The sequence below is a fragment of the Oncorhynchus clarkii genome, chromosome 23 (assembly GCF_045791955.1).
Source record: "Oncorhynchus clarkii lewisi isolate Uvic-CL-2024 chromosome 23, UVic_Ocla_1.0, whole genome shotgun sequence".
Taxonomy (NCBI): Eukaryota; Metazoa; Chordata; class Actinopteri; order Salmoniformes; family Salmonidae; genus Oncorhynchus; species Oncorhynchus clarkii.
In genome coordinates, this window is record NC_092169.1 from 33,229,666 (window position 1) to 33,250,229 (window position 20,564).

General features: G+C 41.9%; 1 protein-coding gene across 6 annotated transcripts in view; it reads left to right on the plus strand.

Moving 5' to 3' along the window:
- Positions 1 to 20,564, plus strand: part of LOC139381172 (K(lysine) acetyltransferase 6B) — a 38,633-nt gene that overhangs the window by 926 nt on the left and 17,143 nt on the right. For 3 of the 6 annotated variants that reach the window (XM_071124557.1, XM_071124558.1, XM_071124560.1), the window contains exons 2-7: positions 146 to 1,081; positions 13,486 to 13,594; positions 16,067 to 16,182; positions 16,600 to 16,765; positions 17,350 to 17,479; positions 17,708 to 18,819. In XM_071124557.1, the coding sequence (XP_070980658.1) occupies positions 434 to 1,081; positions 13,486 to 13,594; positions 16,067 to 16,182; positions 16,600 to 16,765; positions 17,350 to 17,479; positions 17,708 to 18,819 (2,281 nt within the window). In that variant the 5' untranslated portion in view covers positions 146 to 433. The remainder of the gene's footprint in view (positions 1 to 145; positions 1,082 to 13,485; positions 13,595 to 16,066; positions 16,183 to 16,599; positions 16,766 to 17,349; positions 17,480 to 17,707; positions 18,820 to 20,564) is intronic. The other 3 variants (XM_071124559.1, XM_071124561.1, XM_071124562.1) reach the window with 3 other exon arrangements.

The following is a 20,564-nucleotide window of genomic DNA, read 5'->3' on the forward strand; positions in this document are numbered from 1 at the left end:
CTGGTACTTGAGACTCAGCAAAGGTGCTGGGTGAAACAAATATATAGAAATTCTGGCTCTGTTATTGTTAGGGTACAGTATTGCATATTTTTGGCTTGTGATCTTATTTGACTGTTTATGGTTATCTGTGTTTTTTCTTTTTAAGTTATCATTTGGATCTTGAAGGAACTTACGTCATTCGAAGGAATCGTGTTCCAGGTCGGTCGGTAACTGTCCCAACCTTCGAGGAATTTACTATCTAGCTACTTTCATCTTATTTTGTGAGGTTACATGTGAGCTTCTACCTTGGATGAGGATTTACAGCAGGAATGTATTGATGCCGAGGTGGAACATTACTTTTTGACCTTCAAGATGTGTTGGATGTATCAAATGTTTCACAACAACAAGGGATATTCTCTATGGATCACTTTTTCCTAAATCTCATTGTTTAACCATGGTGGAACTTGCTAACCCTCTGTATACGGAGTGGATTCTAGAAGCAATACAGAAAATTAAAAGGCAAAAACAGAGGCCTTCCGAGGAGCGGATTTGTCATGCGGTGGCTACCTTACACAGATTGGACAAGAGGACCGTTCTGGAGCAGTTGGAGTTAAGTGTTCACGATGGTTCCATTCTCAAAGTCACCAATAAGGGGAGTGTGTCGTACAAAGACCCTGAGCACCCTGGGAGAGGAGTATCTTCATCAACAACATTGCTCAAACCTGTTAGTGCAAACCTCTCTGTCCCATTGTCTAAAGGATCTATATGGAATCCCAGTGAACTTCGCCACGTTGACTGGAATAAAATTCTGAGGAGGGCCATCGAGGGTCTGGATGATAACCACGGTTCCTCTCTGAAGAACATCCAGAGGTACCTAAGGAACCAGGATGATCTATCACACGTCCTGGACAACCCAGGGTTTCAGCAGAGGTTACGACTGTCCGCCAAACGGGCAGTCAACAACGGCCGGCTGGAGAAGAACGGCCCACTCTACAGGTTAAACCAGGGGGGTAGTGGAGTGGAGGGGAGGAGCCAGAGGTGTCCAGGTGCTTCCCCATTGGCTCTTCAGTGTGTCACTCTTCTTCCACATGAGAGCGACCAGGTACGGTATACTGATACTAGGTTCTGTATATTTCTCTGATTATAGTAGCCTGCTGATAATACTGTGTATTCCAAGGCTTCTTTCACTAGGTACAGTATGCTACTCATAGCCTCTGAATTCTTTTCAGGTTATCTCTCATGTCGATAATATATCCCTTTCTTTGGTAAAAAAGCATCTGCTAAATGGCATATTATTCCTTTAGCCGGCAAAATAAACACTACATTGTTGTTTGACCAATATGTCTCCTTTTGGAATATTCCGTCTCATTTGGTTAAGGACTTGATGCTTTCACTGATCATGCCTAATCGGCTTCAAGCACTGGGTGATGATGTTGCACTTGAGGAATGCAATTGGATGATAGCTGACAGTTTTGTGATGAATAGCAGAGCTCTTGTGGGCTTAAATCAAGCTGTTGTGATATAATATTGCTTCTTGGAAACACAGCTACTCAGTAGATCTCCTAACTAGTTCAGTGTGTACTTGAGAAAACTACTAGGCTTTGTTTACATTTCCTCAGCTCAGGAAAATACTTCGTAACCAATTGGCCATTTTTGCATTTGTTTGGCAGAATAGATGGGCTATGTTATTATAGACAGAGAGTAAATAACGTACAGTAGCTTTAAAATTATTTGTCTTTGAGAACACAGGGTTGTGTGTGTTATAATTTTGTGGGTCAATTATTTTATACAAATACAATGGCTCAAATATGTTTAACAAGTAATACAAATCTAAAAATGATAGGTGACAAAATTATCAACACCCCTGTTTTCAATACACCAGCAACCTCCCCTTGCTAGGATGACACTGAGCCTTTTTCTATAATGTTTTATGAGATTGGATAACACATTGGGAGGGATCTTAGACCATTCCTTTGTGCAGAATCTTTCCAGATCCTTGATATATATAATTTGGCCTGCGCTTATGGACTGCCCTCCTCAATTGAAACCACAGGTTTTCAATGGGGTTCAAGTCCGGAGACTGAGAGGGCCATTGCAAAATGTTTATTTTTTTTGTGGTCAGTTATCCATTTCTTTGTATATTTTGATGTGTGCTTGGGGTCATTGTCTTGCTGGAACATCCAATTGCGGCCAAGTTTCAGCCTCCGGGCAGATGCAACCAGGTTTTTGGCTAAAATGTCCTAGTACAGTTGATGATGCCGTTGACCTTAACAAGGACCCCAGGCCCAGTGCAAGCAAAACAGCCCCATAACATCAAAGGTCCACCACCTTATTTTACATTAGGAATGAGGTTCTTTTTTTGCATATGCATCCTTCTTTTGATGCCAAACCCACCGCTGGTGTACATGGCCAAAGACCTCTATTTTTGTAACATCTGACCATACCACCCTGTTCCCGGTCCAAGTGCCAATGCCGTTTAACAAACTCCAGGCATTTACATGTGTTGGTTACTCTCAATAAATGATTTTTTTATGGCAACCCTTCCAAATAGCCTATTGGCATGGAGGTGATGTTTAATTGTAGATTTTGAGAATTGGTGACCCCAAGATGCAACCAAGTTCTGTAATTCTCCAACTGTGGACCTTGGACTTTTCTTTGCCTCCCAAATCATCTTCCTCACTGAATGGGGACAAGATACAAATGCACCCTCTACCAGGCACATTTACCACTGTTCCAGTGGTTTTAAATTTGTAATAATTGCTCTAATAGTTGTAAGTGCTATATTTGGGTTTTTTCTACGCATTGCCTGCTTTTTTGAAAGTCAACAACCAGTTCCATACATTTTTGGCATTCCACATGGTGATGGATGACAAAGGGATTTTAGCTGTGGAAGGCCACAATACTGTTCCATAAAATTACATTTAAAAAGTAGAATGTTAATGCAGATTTAGTTTAGTTTAGTTTGATTTGAATCTTTAGGGTTGCCAATAATTATTTTGATTTACTTGTCAATCAAAATTGTTCTCTGAGCAATTACATTAATATAAGATTTTTTCACCAGCTGATTTTATAAGATTTTTTTTCAGCAGCTGTGGCAGTTATCGGAGCGAGGCTGAATGGGGTCTAGCAGGGGTCTTCCTACATGGGGGATGTGGGAGGTCTTCCTGGGGCATATGTACAATGCATTTGGAAAGTCTCAGACCCCTTACCTTTTTCCACATTTTGTTACGTGACAGCCTTATTCTAAAATTAATTTAAAAAATAATAATAATCCTCATCAATCTACACACAATACCCCATAATGACAAAGCAAAAACAGGTTTTTTGATTTTTTTTTAGCACATTTATAAAAAAAATAAAGACACCTTGTCTCATCAAGCACCAGCGACTCCTGTGGCGGGCTGGGCGCAGTGTACGCTAACCAAGGTGGCCAGGTGCACGGTGTTTCCTCCGGCGCGTTGGTGCGGCTGGCTTCCGGGTTGGATGTGCGCTGTGTTAAGAAGCAGTGCGGCTTGGTTGGGTTGTGTATCGGAGAACGCATGACTTTCAACCTTTGTCTCTCCCGAGCCCGTACGGGAGTTGTAGCGATGAGACAAGATACTAGCTACTACAACAATTGGATACCACGAAATTGGGGAGAAAAAGGGGGTAAAAATTCAACAAAGAAAAAAGAAATTGAGCTCCTATTTCCATTGATCATCCTTGAGATGTTTCTACAACTTGATTTGAGTCCACCTGTGGTACATTTCAATAGATTTGACATGATTTGGAAAGGCACACACCTGTCTATATAAGGTCCCACAGGTGACAGTGCATGTCAGAGCAAAAACCGAGCCATTCAAAGGATTTGTCCGTAGAAGTCTGAGACAAGAATGTTTCAAGGCACAGATCTGGGGAAGGGTACCAAAACATTTCTGCAGCATTGAAGGTCCCCAAGAAAACAGAGGCCTCTATCATTCTTAAATGGAAGACGTTTGGAACCAACAAGACTCTTCCTACAGCTGGCCACCTGGCCCAACTGCTCAATTGGGGGAGAGGACCTTGGTCAGGGAGGTGACCAAGAACCCCAGAGTTCCTCTGTGGAGATGGGAGAACCTTCCAGAAGGACAACCATCTCTGCAGCACTCCACCAATCATGCCTTTATGGTAGAGTGGTCAGATGGAAGCCACTCTTCTTTAAAATGCACATGACAGTCCATGGACTCAGAGCATGAGAAACAAGATTCTCTGGTGTGATGAAACCAAGATTGAACTATTTGGCCGGAATGCCAAGCGTCACGTCTGGAGGAAACCTGGCACCATCACTACGGTGAAGCATGATTGTGGCAGCATCATGCTATGGGGATGTTTTTCAGCGGCAGGGACTGGGAGGCTAGTCAGGATAAAGGGAAAGAAGTACAGAGAGATCCTTGATGTTAACCTGCTCCAGAGCGCTCAGGAACTCAGCCTAGGATGAAGATTCAAAGTAAAACGTTTAAAGCTTCACACACTTACAGCTTCACACACTCTTGGCATTCTCTCAACCAGCTTCACCTGGAATGCTTTTCCAACAGTCTTGAAGGAGTTCCCACATCTTCTGAGCACTTGTTGGCTGCTTTTCCTTCACTCTGCGGTTCAACTCATCCCAAACCATCTCAATTGGGTTGAGGTCGGGTGATTGTGGAGACCAGTTCGTCTGATGCAGCACTCCATCACTCTCCTTCTTGGTCAAATGACCCGTACACAAGCCTGGAGGTGTGTTGGGTCATTGTCCTGTCATATAAAATAAAAGCTGGGATGGCTTATCGCTGCAGAATGCTGTGGTAGCCATGCTGGTTAAGTGTGCCTTGAATTCTAAATAAATTACTGACCGTGACACAAGCAAAGCACCATCACGCCGCCACCTCCATGCTTCATGGTGGGAACCACATATGCAGAGATCATCCGTTCACTTATTCTGCATTTTACAAAGACACAGCAGTTTGAACCAAGAATCTCAAAATTGGACTCATCAGACCAAAAGGACAGATTTCCACCGGTCTAATGTCCATTGCTTGGGTTTCTTGTCCCAAGAAAGTTTCTTATTTTTATTGGTGTCCTTTTAGTAGTGGTTTCTTTGCAGCAATTCGACCATGAAGGCCTGATTCACGCTGGCCTTCATGGTCTGCGTGAATCAGTTGATGTTGTGATGTCTGTTACTTGAACTCTGAAGCATTTATTTGGGCTGCAATCTGAGATGCAGTTAACTCTAATGAACTTATCCTCTGCAGCAGAGGTAGTAACTGTGTCATCCTTTCCTGGGTGGTCCTCATGAGAGCCAGTTTCAACATGGCGCTTGATGGTTTATGCTACTGCACTTGAAGAAACTTTAAAAGTTCTTCAAATTTTACAGATTAACTGACCTTCATGTCTTAAAGTAATGATTGACTGTCGTTTCTCTTTGCTTATTTGAGCTGTTCTTGCCATATGGACATGGTCTTTTACCAAATAGGGCTATCTTCTGTGTACCACCACTACCTTCAATCCTCGGGCCGACTCTTCTCTGTATACATCAATGATGCTGCTCTTGCTGCTGGTGATTCTCTGGTACACCTCTACGCAGACGACACCATTCTGTATACTCTGGCCCCTCTTTGGACACTGTATTAGCTAACCTCCAGACGAGCTTCAATGCCATACAACTCTCCTTCAGTGGCCTCCAACTGCTCTTAAACGCAAGCATCACTACTCTGGACGGTTCTGATTTAGAATATGTGGACAACTACAAATACCTAGGTGTCTGGTTAGACTGTAAACTCTCCTTCCAGACTCACATTAAACATCTCCAATAAAAAATTACATCTAGAATTGGCTTCCAATATCGCAACAAAGCATTGTTCACTCATGCTGCCAAACATACCCTTGTAAAACTGACCATCGACTTCGGCGATGTCATCTATAAAATAGCCTCCAACACTCTACTCAACAAACTGGATGCAGTCTATCACAGTGCCATCCGTTTTGTCACCGAAGCCCCATACACTACCCACCATTGCGACCTGTACGCTCTCATTGGTTGGCCCTCGCTTCATACTCGTCGCCAAACCCGCTGGCTACAGGTTATCTACATGTCTCTGCTAGGTAAAGCCCCGCCTTATCTCAGCTCACTGGTCACCATAGCAGCACGCGCTCCAGCAGGTATATCTCACTGGTCACCCCCAAAGCCAATTCCTCCTTTGGTCGTCTTTCCTTCCAGTTCTCTGCTGCCAATGACTGGAACGAACTGCAAAAATCTTTGAAGCTGGAGACTCATGTCTCCCTCACTAGCTTTAAGCACCAGCTGTCAGAGCAGCTCACAGATCACTGCACCTATACAGATGGGCTATCTACCTACGTCATCCCCATACAGTATTTATTTATCTTGCTCCTTTGCACCCCAGTATCTCTACTTGCACATTCATCTTCTGCACACCTACCATTCCAGTGTTTAATTGCTATATTGTAATTACTTCGCCATCATGGTCTATTTATTGCCTGAACTCCCTTCTCTTACCTAATTTGCACTCACTGTATATAGACTTTTTGTTTTCTTTTGTTCTACTGTATTATTGACTATGTTTTATTTATTCCATGTGTAACTCTGTATGTCGAATTACTATGCTTTATCTTGGCCAGGTCGCAGTTGCAAATGAGAACTTGTTCTCAACTTGCCTACCTGGTTAAATAAAGGTAGAATAAAAAATACCTTGTCACACACTATTAATTGGGTCAAATGCATTAAGAAGGAAAAAAAATACACATTAATTTTTAACAAGGTACACCTGTTAATTGAAATTCATTCCAGGTGACATCCTCATGAAGCTGTTTGAGAGAATGGCAAGAGTGTGTAAAGCTGTCATCAAGGCCGAGGGTGGCTCCTTTTGTAGAGTCTCAAATATAAAATATATTTTGATTTGTTTAACATTTTTTGGTTACTACATGGTGCTATTTCATAGTTGTGACTTCAATATTATTCTACATTTAGAAAATAGTAAAAATAAAGAAAAACCCTTGAATTAGTAGGTGTCCGAACTTTTGACTGGTACTGTATGCATTTATTTCTAAGTGGCGACCACGATTTAGCAGCTGCATTGCGCCTCTACTAATGCATGTAAGGGAAACGCTGTAAAATAATTTTGGATGTGACTGTATGGCTTGATATAGGGCCACTAAAAACTCTTAGCCTTCATTGTTTTCTCTTGACCATGATGCATGAGACGTGTTTTTCACTCTGCAGAGATTGTGGCTCCATCACTCAGCACTAACTCATGCTGCACGTGAACAATACTGTATTGACAGCAGTTTTGTACTTGACAAATGAAAAGGACTTTACAGTGAAGGCCAAGGCATTGGAAGGTTACTATTACTGTTGCCATAAAACAGTTTTCCCCCCTTTTGTGTAGAAGGTCAAAATGAAAGTCTAGGGCTTTGGGAGTATAAAGTTGCGTTAACATGTTTTCTCTCCAAGTTATGGAAAGGATTAATTTATGTTAATAATTTGGTAATTTACCACTTTAAATGGTGTAGGCCTACAGTATACCATTCTATATTGGCATTTTCACTATTGGAGACATTATCTACCCTTCAGTTTCATTATGAATATCAGGAAATAACACCGTTGACTATACAGCCACAAGTTTGTGTTTGCGGTCGGACCAAAGTGAAACAGTTCTGTTTTAAGACACTGTCCTCCTGTAATAAAAAGCTTGTCATTACCAAGAAATCTATCCTCATAAGAATTGTCTTGTCCCTTTTCTGTATAAGTTTGGAGTCTTTCAATTACACTCAGCTCCTTTGCTATTTGGTGGTGACATCCCTAAGTTCTTTTAGTTTACTCAAAAGGATTACTTCTTTCTAGTCCTTGACATTAGCGAGTAACAAAGCATAACTAGTCGGTATTGGAAATGAGAGTCTTGGAAAAGAGCAGTCTTGGGTCAAAGTTTATTAGATTCTAAAGTGAGTTTGGCTGCAACAAAGGCAAGGATTTTTCTTCTCTCCCCTTACTGTTATGTAACCTGTTCTTCAGCACAGCTCTCTGCCTGGCTTCTAGAACAGCAGTCTTCTAATAGAACCCCACCCCCCTCATGGAACACAACTGTGCCTTTTTTAAAGCACAGTAATTTCCTCTAATGTACTTAATTTGGTATCCCCTAGTCAATCAGTAACATCTTCTCCTCTTTAGCTGTGTGTTCTTTCTCTTTTTTTTTCCAGATGAGTACTACTTTTAAGGGTTTTTATTTTTCTCTCTGTTTAATCACCAATCGGAGGCTGTTCCCTACTGCATAAAATATCTAATGGCCAGCCCAGACTAGGCTAGCCACATAGGGTTTTTGCTTTATACATTTTTGAACTACTGTGTAAGTTGTGAAACTTGACTTTATCAACTACACATATACTGCGCTTATCATTTCACAATTGCACTAATATCATAAATCAATAGCTTACTACATCAGCATGTTTTCTGGGCTAATTCAGTGGTTCTTATCTAATGAAGTAGATTCACATAAGAATTGTTAAAATAATTTTTAAGTAGAAAATTATACTGTTGCTGTTTCCTGTTTTGATTTATAGCCCAGTGTCTCAACACTGGTTTTAACTGTCCAAATTCATTGTCAATATGCTGAAGTAGGTTGTAATATTTTGAATACAAAAATTGCTCTTTACACATATGTCAGTCTTGTGTTAAGATTACTTTTATTTTCCTAAATTATAACTTTTTATGAACTGCAAACGCACATTTGCCAAGGGTCCACTCTGAGCTGGAATTGATTAGCTTGTTCTACTGTAATCAATATTGTGCACAAATGATTCACTCACATCGATATTGTATGGAAATCAATGGAACTGGGACAATTCGCTGACGCTACATGTGCCGTTCTCTTCTAAAAGACAAACCTCCAATAACTTGGGTGTACTACATTTACCAGTCGATCGACAATAACCTGTAATTGCCATATGTCAACTTCTAGCTTTGTGAGACCATTATATCAGTCGATAGCCGATACGGAAACAACACTTTTTGACTGGAACACTTTTTGACTGGATAATTCCAATGAATCACCACCTCACATCGGTTTCTAAATTACTTCAGGGATTGGCTTTCATTTGAATTATAGTTTAAGCCTCAAATCCATTAATTAATTTGAGGCCAGAGTAATTTATGGGAGGAGAGAGGGAAAAAAAGTATACTACCAACTGCCACATATGACGACAACACCGGTATTAAACGAAATATATTAATCTGTTTTAAGCAATCGATTTTGTGAGATCGTGATGACTATAAACTTTTAATACTAACATCACCAATCTGAGGATGTAAAAAGGATGTATTTCATATTTTTGTTTGGTGAAAATGTCTAATGTAGTAACACGTTCAGCCCATCCATAGGAAAAATGTGCGTAAAATTTAAAGAATTAGTCAAGATAATGAAATATTTCGATTTGGGATGATAGATGGGATGATAAATGAAGCACACTTTTACATTTTTTATATATTTTTTACAACATTGACATCTGTTTCTCACTACTTTTTAACCATGGAGAGAGTATAAAAATCCTCTTAAAGACAATTTAACCAGGCGCTGTAGATTAGATCTTCCATAGTGACTGTGCAGCAGCCTGAACCTTTGTTTCTACTCATATGCTCAGGCTACCGATTTGATGTAATAAAAATCTAATCCTATCTTATTGTAATAATGCCCTTTTCATGCAGGTCATGTATATGGCTGTGACGGTCATGGAAGTTTGGATGACGATAGTTGGCCAGCCATTTGTTTGCAGTCATCATAATAACCGTTTGAATAGCAAAACAAAACACATATTTTCTCTTCCTCTGCCCCTGACTGCATGTGCTGCCGTAGAAATGGAATGAATAGAATGGGGGTCCCCATTCAAGTCAATGACGGCATAATTGGTGGACTGGCGGCCATTGCAAGTGTACCCATAGGAGCAAAGCCGGAAGTGTACCCATCAATGTGCCATTATTTGTTGATTCAACTGACATTACAAAAAAAGCAGTCCATTGCATGAGCCATATCACTTAACATAATTTTAATTGACATTCTACATTACTATAGGAATTATTGCATCACAATACCAGGAAGCCCTTGTGAGTGTACCCATGAGTTTACCAGTCAAGTTGCCAGGGTTAGGGGAACCATTCTATTAATTATATTTCTATGTGTGCTGCTGCTGCATTGTGGTGGCGTTGCCTCGCAACCAAAGGCTTGTTTGCTACAACAACATGCTTGTTTCAGTAAGGAGCAACAAAGTTCCATCGCATTAAGAGTCCATGTTGCCGCAGAAATGGACTCAATCGCATGAATGCCTGGCCGTCCCCTCTTCAGTCAGCAGTTGTTCCACTCCAAAAATGTCATAAAATTACATTACAAAAAAATGTATGACGGTTATTTTATTTTCATGAGTCTTCATAACTAAGGTAATTGTTCCAGCCCTAGTCCCACAGACCAATTGCATGGTTATCACGATGATAAGCTGGGCGCTAGTAACAATTTTACTATAGCATCACTGCAGATGAAGATTTCACATCCAGTTAAATGTTTATTTGGGGGATACAAAGTAGCCTAGGTTTGTGATTGTTTGATCAAGTACAAAAAGAGCAGCCTATTTAGATACTTTAGCCTACTAGAGAAAGACTACTCTGCTGATTTTAGAAGTCGTTTGAACACAGTTGTTCCAAACAGCTAGAGCCTTTCACAAAGATGAATCTTCATTTGTAGATTAGGTGGATTCTGTAGTTTTTGTGATGGAATATATTGTGATCAAGTGCAAAAGGAACAGGCTAGATAGTACGTAGGCCTAAAGACAGACGGCTCTGCTATTTAGACGTTTTTAAAGGACAGATTTTAAAAAAAAATTTTTTTTTTTAATTATCCTGTTTGATAGAGCTTCTTCCTGTTTCTACTTTCTGTGACCCATTTAATGATCACAATGACGTAATGCCGCATCTAGCCAAGGTTGTGGGTTCAATTCTTGTCGGTATTGATACTCATACTAAATATGTATGCACTCCCTGTACTGTACTCTTTTGAATAAAAGCATCTGCCAAGTAAATTATACGCTGTTGAAGAGATGTTGAACGTGAGGTGTAGCCTATCTTACAAAAATGAATAATCTCTGTAGCATTCATTCAAGAGTGGTTGTCTTTACATAGACAGACAATCTGATTCCACCGGTTGCACAGCCACTCTATTGACCTGGAAGATTTTGGAAATGGAGGAGTCATTTATGTATCTGTAAATGGCTTTCTCTCATTATATTGTTCAATTGATAGGCTATAACACCAGCCAAGAACAATGACCAAATCCCACAGATGCATCCTATCCCTGTTTTACTTTTCCACTTCCTGTATTTTGAAATGGCAGCAGGTAGACTAGCGGGTAAGAGTATTGGGCCACTAACTGAAAGGTCGCTGGTTTCAAAAGCCCAAGCAGACTAGGTGAAAAATCTGATGTGCCCTTGAGCAAGACACTTAACCCCTAATATCTCCTGTAAGTTGCTCTGGATAAGAGCGTCTGCTAAATTACTAAAATGTAAACACCTTAAATGTGACTGTGGCTAGCCCTAAAATCTACCTGGGGCACATTCGGTAATGGTGAAGTTAGAAATGGCATTCATAGAGCGGACATGATTCAGTATCTAATATGTCAGAGAGGCATGATTGTTCTACATACTAGGCATTTCTATCTCAAGATAACGTGACATCGGACCCTTCTCAACACCCAGATTGCATCTGCCGGTCACGGAGGGGTCACGTCAGGGCCGATGGATATTGCGTTCAAACGGGCTGTGTTGAGGTCATGATGATAATCTGCCTGCCTCTGGCTCAGTAGAAACTAATTATGGGCATCTCCCCAGAGTCCTTTCTTCCCAAAACCTCCGCAGTCAGTTGATGAGTCGTTTGTGTGTGAACTGATGATGAGGTTTGTTATTTATTGTCATACCCGATGGTCATGAAATGATTGAACCGAATAACGTTTCATAGGTCTACTGAACAAAAAAGGTGTTGAATATGTTCGTTGTATAGAAGAGTAGGAACACACCATATAGTAATATATAACCTATGACCCTTAGCAGATGTTTTTATCCAAAGTGATTAACAGCATAGAGAGCGCATGTGTTTTTAGCATGTGTAGGTTATGTGATCCCTGCGGGAAAATAACCCATGACCTTGTTGCAAGTGTCGCAATACCAACTGAGCTACACATGGCCGTTTACCTTCAAACTAAACAGGGGCTAGTCTGCTGTTAGTTTCTGTGTTATGTGGTGGTGCTGTTTTCAAGGTGGTTGAGTCCATTGGTTTCAATAAGAAAGTCATTTCATAGTGTTCGATACTGAGCAGAAGAAAGTGTTTTGAATATTTTGCAGGCTGTAGAACAGATGGGTATAGGCACAATGTTTACCTTCCTACTAGCCATGCTGGTAGTTAGATCTGCCTGTCAATAGTTCTAAGTGATCAGTGCTAAGTCCTCTTAAACCTTAAAGCTGATATTTTACTACTTTTGTACGTCATTTTAAGCCCTTAAGTGATTGTTAGCCTTTCTACTGCTGATTCTGAAACATGGAGAGAGGGAGAGCAACTTCAATGTTAGGGCCGGGACGATACCAGTATTGCGATACTCGTTAGTATTCTGGCAAGGAAATGAAACACAAAGCGAATTTAACTTTTTCAGGAAAACAGCCCTAATGTTGGAAATAAACATTATGTTTATAGCTCACAATATTTTACATACAGCAGGTTAAAGGACCAAAGAGTGAGGTCTGCTTTGGGTTTTACTTCTTGCCATGGAAAAAATATTGTGATACTGGTATTGTCCCGGCACTATACAATGTATTTGAATCATTTAATATGATTCATTAACATTATTAAGGTAATTTGATTACATGCTGGCTAATCCTGTCTAATTGTAGTGTAAAGCTTTCTCAAGTGGATTAAGCCCCTTAACTGATTATCACATCCCCTTTCAGATTTAATGGATAAAGAAGGGCAATTTTTCACATGTATTACGGTAGAGTACCTCCTGTGGGCAGTAAGTGTTCATAATAAGCTAATTGTGTTTTAGTTGTTGAGAACTCATGTCAGGGGGACAGACTATTATGTCACTAATTCCCATCATTCACAGAGCTTTGATGGCTAAGCCTTGTGTTTACTTATTCATGTATCTGCATATCATTGCATCTGTTTGAATATATTCTGTTTCAATAATCCCCTAAAAGCATGCTCTTCAGTCAGACTCCAAGACAAACAGGAATAGATGAGTGTTATGCACATTTTTTGTGTCATAAAGCATACCAGAATACCGATATTATTCCCATATTTACATCACAAACAGTACATACATAGCTAGTCCACTATGCCTCTTATGTTTTTGAACACTTGCTATGTTTCTCTCCCCAGCTTGCCCTGACCCCATCCCAATATACAGTTTGTTTCTCGCCCCAGCTTGCCCTGACCACATCCAAATATGCCGTTTCTGTTTCTCTCCCCAGCTACGCGCTGACCCCATCCCAATATGCAGTTTCTGTTTGGGAACGAAAGAGTCCAATCGGGACAAGAGGCCAGAGCAGCTTCTCTCCTGTGCAGACTGTGGGAGCAGCGGTAAGTTCATACCCTTTTTTCATTTTTTTATATGACTGTGCCAAACTGGGCTGAACTTGGCTGACCTGGTTACACATTCACCATATTTCAGTTACCTAGACTCCTAGAGAGCCTTTGTCCACTTGACACAATGTGCATGTTTGAGGTCTCACTACATGGCAGTCGGACTGTGCATAATAACTGCTCTAGATCACCTTGCATCCCACATAACTACTCATTATGTGATCAAGCTTAGTGATTATTCTGCGCCTTGCTGAAACTGATCCTCTCGAACACACTGGCCATGTCATAGTTAGTCTTGCCGACTACTTTCTAAAACTGTGTGCTAATCTTCTTACATACCATTTAGAATGTACTGTTTAGTAAAAATACAATTCTCTTCCTCAATAGCAGGAAGTGAATTCTACTAGATGAAAAGTAAAAATATGATTGCATACTGAATTTCAGAAAGTTCACATATTATAACACCTTGTATTTAGGCACACCCAATCAGCCTATTATTTAGAATGCAATTACGGGTATTCGGACACGGCCACTGTCTGAATCCCAAATTGGATTATTACCTACGAAGTGCACTACTTTGGACCAGAGCCCTATGGGTAGTGCCCAAAAGTAGTACACTAGGCCTATATAGGGAACAGAGTGCCCCATTTGGGATGAAGCCACAGATAGATAGGAAGCCCTCTTTGTACACTGAGTGTACAAAACATTAAGAACACCTTCCTAATATTGAGTTGCACCCCTCTCCCCCTTTGCCCTCAGAACAGTTTTAATTCGTCAGGGCACTCTACAAAGTGTCTAGTGTTCCACAGGGATGCTGGCCCATGTTGACTCCAATGCTTCCCACAGTTGTGTCTTCAATGCTTCCCACAATTTGTGTCAAGTTGGCTGGATGGCCTTTGGGTCATGGACCATTCTTGATACACACGGGAAACGGTTGAGCATGAAAAACACAGCAGCGTTGCTTTTCTTGACACAAACCTGTGCACCTCTGTCACCTACTACCATACCCCGTTCAAAGGCACTTAAATCTTCTGTCTTGCCCATCCACTCTCTGAATGGCACACATACACAATCCGCTTCTCAATTAAAAATCCTTCTTTAACCTCTCCCCTTCATCTACACTGATTTGAATTGGATTTAACAGGTGACTTCAATAAGGGATCATAGCGTTCATTTGGATTTACTTGGTTAGTCTATGTCATGGAAAGAGCAGTTGTTCATAATGTTTTCTGCACTCAGTGTATATGTAGCTAATGTTGTAGCAGATTTGGTTTATACAGATTCTTAATTAGGCATGGTCAATCTGCAATTTGTGAGTCTGTGGTTTAAACACAGTGAGTCGATGTGTGGAGGGGTATACCCCGAAAGGATAGCAGCAACTCTAGTGCCATCGGGCCGTTGCCATATTCCTCTTGCATCATGATGTTCTCCTGCTTTAGGCTAAACCCTCTACTTGAAGGACTTACTTGATGAACTGTTTCTATTGGATAGTTGGAAAAGGGAGTCATGACAGACGAAGGAAGAATTATGGCAAAACTGCCAACAACCCATGGTGGACTGAGGAAGGAAGCTGCAGATTCCACTTAAGTGGCCATTTAGAATTTAGAAATCACTCATGTCGTTGAGTGAACGGCGCTCTCGGAATCGGAATGCAACAGCATTCTGGAAACACGGCAGGCAGCAATGAGGGACAGAGAGGGAAATAGGATCAAATGTCATCCATTTTCCACTGCCGTAGATTGGTGTCATTTTCCTTTACTGTTCTTTTCTTCCAGACAAATTTGCTGCTGCTAACCCTCTGTAAAATGACCTCTCATAAGGATGAGTTTGCCTTGGAAACAGTTATTTTAAATGCTGTAAGGAATTATTCTCCCAGTGACATTTTTATAGCTCAAATTTGACTAAGTAGCGTTGAGGTGGTTTTCATTAACCGCTCCTAGTGTACACACATTGTGCTCTGGGTGTAAAGCAGCTGTTTTACAACCATGAGAACGAGCCGGTGAGAGAGGAGGCACGCTTTTACATGACTTTCACGTTTGGGCCCCCATTAGACTGAGTTCTGCTACTGTTTCTGCCTCATTAAGAACAAATTATCTTTAATTAGCTGCTCAGATGTTTGATCATACTGTTTTTTTAAACACAGCTTGTGGAAAAGAGCGAGAGGTCCCACCCGGACACAGACGCACGCAAACGCTGCTTAACATTGTTGATAATGCAATATGTTAATATTTAACCTTGCTGTGTGAACATAATGGGAAGGTCGCGCCTCCCGCTCGGTGAAACTGATACTAAAGTATGTTTCCCAAATAGGACCCTCTTCCCTATGTAGTGCACTAGTTTTGACCACTGCCCTGGGCCCTGGTCAAAAGTAGTGCACAACATGGGGAATAGGGCGCCATTTGGGACACCGCCTAAAGGATGGTTGAAATGTGCAGCAACACTAATAACACTCTTTATTTACCTCTACAGGGCACCCATCTTGTCTGAAGTTCTCCCCAGAGCTGACCACAAATGTGAAGAGATTGCGATGGCAATGTATAGAATGTAAAACCTGTAGCTCCTGTCGAATACAGGGCAAAAACGCTGTAAGTATTTTCATACTTTAGATTTTTTTCTGAATACAGTGCCATACCATTTAATCTGTGTGAGATAGAGATTGATAATGCTTTCATGGAGACATAATAATGTAATCAACCCGGTAATAAATTTCCTCTTAACAATGAAAATATCTGTGTCCCATATAGGACCCTATGGCCTATATATAGTGTACTACTTTTGAGCAGGGCTCTGGTCAAAGGTAGTGCACTATATAATGGATAGAGTGCCGTTTGGGACAGAGACATATCGTGAAATCTTTTTTCAAGCATAGATCTGCCATTTCCGGGCAACATGTTATGCAGTGAAGACACAGCCTCTTTTTTCTCCATCCACCTTTCAACCAAACATAATTCACCTCCACATACATCATCCATATTAAACTAAATGGACATGTCCCTCTTTAGAGTGAAATGACAGAAGGTGTAACATCTATGCAACAACAGGGAAGCCACCACACAGCCCCACACATGCCTCCTGTCTCCTTGCAGGACGAGATGCTGTTCTGTGACTCTTGTGATCGGGGGTTTCACATGGAGTGCTGCAACCCACCACTCTCAAGGATGCCAAAAGGTAAAGGTGTTCATACATATGGTGGTCTCTCTCTGTGTGTGTGTTCTTCATAGGGGGCCTTTAGGTCTGTCAATCATCATAGTGAAGCAGATATGGCTTATTAGGAGCTTTGCAAGAATATCAAATGATTCCCCAGTCCCAGGGGAGAGATATGTAGATTACTGTACGTGGCCTACAGCTCTGCTTGTAATGATTGAACAGCTACTGTAGTGTAAGACCTTTGGCAGCGGGACTGATATTCACACAAGTCGCATCGCTTTGCTCAAAATGCACTGACATGGGCTGTCTCTCAAATGGTACCCTCTTCCCTACATGGGCCCTGGTCAGAAGTAGTGCACTGTATAGGGAATAGGGTTCCATTTTGGGACAGTCTATTTCAGTGGACCCTGATGGGGTTTTTTTGTATAAAATTTTTATGGATTTCCCTGCTTTGTGCTGAGTAATTGATTGTTGTTCATTGTAAGGAGTGAGTAGGAGTGTGTCTCTCTCCCTCTCCCTCGCCATCTGCATTAAAAGGAAATGTTTCCAATGAATGTGTGGTGTGAGTTGATGAAGCCACCTAACTGATGCTCTCCTCTCTCTAGGTACCTGGGTCTGCCAGGTCTGCAGGCCCAAGGAAAATGGAAAGAAACTGCTGCATAAGAAAGCCGATGAGATCAAACGTCGATATGCAAAGCCAATCGGGAGGCCCAGAAATAAGCTCAAACATAGAATGTAAGTTTATCACCATGATCTGTAGACATTGCCTTTACTTTAGTGTACCAATAGAAGGTTGTGCAGAGTGTCCATAAACCACATTATTACCTCAAGGAAATCCTTCTGCTTTTTATCGCAATGCTTTGTTATAAATTGAGTTATGACTAAGTTGTTTTCATAAACGTAGCTTTTGATTCATACCATAGTTTGTGTCCTTGCCTAACCCCTACGCTGTTTCTGTTCTAGGTCTGTAAGCAGTGGTGACGGCTCCATGCTAGCCCGGGGAGGAAGGGGGTCACCTGGTAGGGGTCAAAAGCTTACCGTCTGTTCCACACCTTCATCTGGTCATGCAGCATCTGTGAAGGACGGCACAGACTTATTGGCTGTTGCTACATCAAACCCCTGTTGGGCCGGTGACGCTGTCACCTTCACCACCCAATTCACCACCTCTTCCACCCCCTCCACCACCCCCCCCCGCACGCCCACCTCGTCCTCCTCCACCCCAGCAGTTACACTCACTGTTAACAAGAAAACCAAAGGGCTTATCGATGGGCTTTCCAAATTCTTTACCCCCTCGCCTGTCGGCCGCAGGTCGTCGCGAGCCGGCGAAATCTTAGACCCCTCTGCCCTGAAAGGGTCACAGTCTTGTTGTCCTGCTAGGAAAAAGCCGGGCACTCCGCCGAAACTATGGAAACTCAGTCCGTCTCAGTCAGTCGTTGGCTTAGCTGCAAAGTCTGATACAACTCCAAGTCAAAAGCTAACCACCACCACCATTTCTCCCTGTACACTCCCTCTCCCACCCCCACCCACGTCACTTGGACATAGCCCCACCACCTCCCTGGTCTCCTCCAGCTCCACCTCCGCTAACTCCCCCCAGAGTTCTTCCAGCCAGTCTAGCGTCCCCTCCATCACCAGTCTCTCTAATCACAACCAACTTAAGGGACTCTTTGACGGACTCTCCCATATCTATGCCACTCAGGGACAATCTCGGAAAAAGGGACTGCCTTGCTACGCACCACCTAAGCGCAGACACCGTAAGCAGGACTTAGGGTCCTGTGCCACCGCGTCCAAAACATATCCTCTCATTCCCCATCCTCCCCAACAGCGCCTCGGAAAGAAAGAGATGACAAAGAATAGGTTGTTGTTGTCGTCCCACTCCTCCTCCCATCCCAGGCCTGGCCGGCCCAGGGGGCGCCCCTTTAAGGTGGTCAGTCACTTCAGACGTAGCCCCTTTTTAAAAAAGCACAGGACGCTAGGCAGGCTAAGATGTAGAGTGACCCCTCAGAAGGGACCGCAGGAAACACCAGGAAAGGGAGACATGACAGACGAAGGAAGAATTAAGGCAGAGCACGACCATGGTAAGCAAAGGCGTGAATGCTCCGACCGAAAATACCTGCGTCTACTTCCGCTAGTTTAAATATTTTTTTAACCCAAGGCTTGTGACAAAATGCCTTACCGTATGAGCTAACAAATGTTTTCTTTTTACAAGAGTGAACAAGCTCATTTTGGCTTCGCCCTGCTTTAATTCAATAACATTTTAACAGTTTCTACTACTAATCTTTTACACCACCTACTTTAATTAATTCATTTCTGTTTTTTTCCCCAACTCGTTTAATTTCGTTATTGCGTTTTGACTTTGGCTGCGTAATGAATCTAGCTACGCGGCTTCAGTTCCATCTCTCTGCCGTCGGCTTCTTTGTCAAAGTAGTGCATGGCCCAACCACTAACCCTTTCTTCAAACTGTTCTCTCTTTGTTCTGTCCCAACCACTAACCCCTTCTTCATACTGCTCACTCCTTTATCTGTCCCCCCTCTCCTTGACCCTATGCATTAGTGCACTGGCTTCGCCAATTGTGATTTTCGCCTAGTTGTGACTGTACTGTTATGTTGTTGGATTATAAAGACTCGCTCTTCTGCCTTCCATTCCACCCTCTCCCAGCACTACCACCAGTGGCACTGTCACCATTCAACCCTAACTTCCCACAGTCGTTAGACTGACACACACATACACCATTTATGACTCGAAGTTGACATGATGATTACGTCTATTGATCTACGCCCTCCCCCATCTGATTCGGTGTCATAGGGCCAGATTCCCGGACATAGATTTATCCTACTCCTCGACTAGAAGAAGCATATTCAATTGAGATTCTCCATTGAGCATGCTTCTTAGTCTAGGACTGGGCTTAATCTGTGTCTGGGAAACCGGCCCTGAAGGGCTAAGATTTTTTGAAAGGATATGGATTTGATTTGAAGGGGTTGTAAATAATACTGTGAATAGAATAGTTTTTAAATTGATAAGCCAAAACATCCATGTACACATTTAAAATGTATACTCAAGTCTCAAACTAATCTCAATAATTACGTTTTTAACGTAAAATTTCCACTTCTTAGTGTATAATACATCATTTCAAGTGTTTCATGTATGCTAAAGATGCCTGGTTAGCTTTTCAACATCATTGCTGTTGTATCGTAGTCTCCACACTGCTGCTGTCACTGCATTGACTTTTTAATTAACAGGAAACTATATGGGGCTGTGTCCCAAATGGCACCCTAGTATTCCCTGCATAGTGCTTTACTTTTGACCAGAGACACATGGACCGTGGTGCCAAGTAGGACACTATATAGGGAATAGTGCCATTTGGGACGCAGACTTGGTGGGTTGACACATGAAAGCGGTTACGTTAGTAGAGTGATTTAGTTTCACGTCATTACATTCAGGATTTTCATTCACAGGTGCAGAGATGATGATACATTCATTATACAACTCCATAGAGACCTAACTTCGCAGAGGCTGTCTAACAAAACATACATTAAAAGCACATTAAAACCAAATGCATTTACTATACTGAATGTTCACAGGCTACAGAACACTGCTCCCTATCTACTCTATAAAGCTGGGAGGATAATCTACCATGTTTGATGGTACTCCTCTGATGTGGCTGTTTGGTTACTGTGACAGCCTGTTTGGTTACTGTGACAGCCTGTTTGGTTACTGTGACAGCCTGTTTGGTTACTCTACCAGCATGTTTGTGACTGTACCAGCATGTTTGGTGACTGCCTGTTTGGTGACTATGCCTGCAACAGGCTGTTTGGTGACTGCA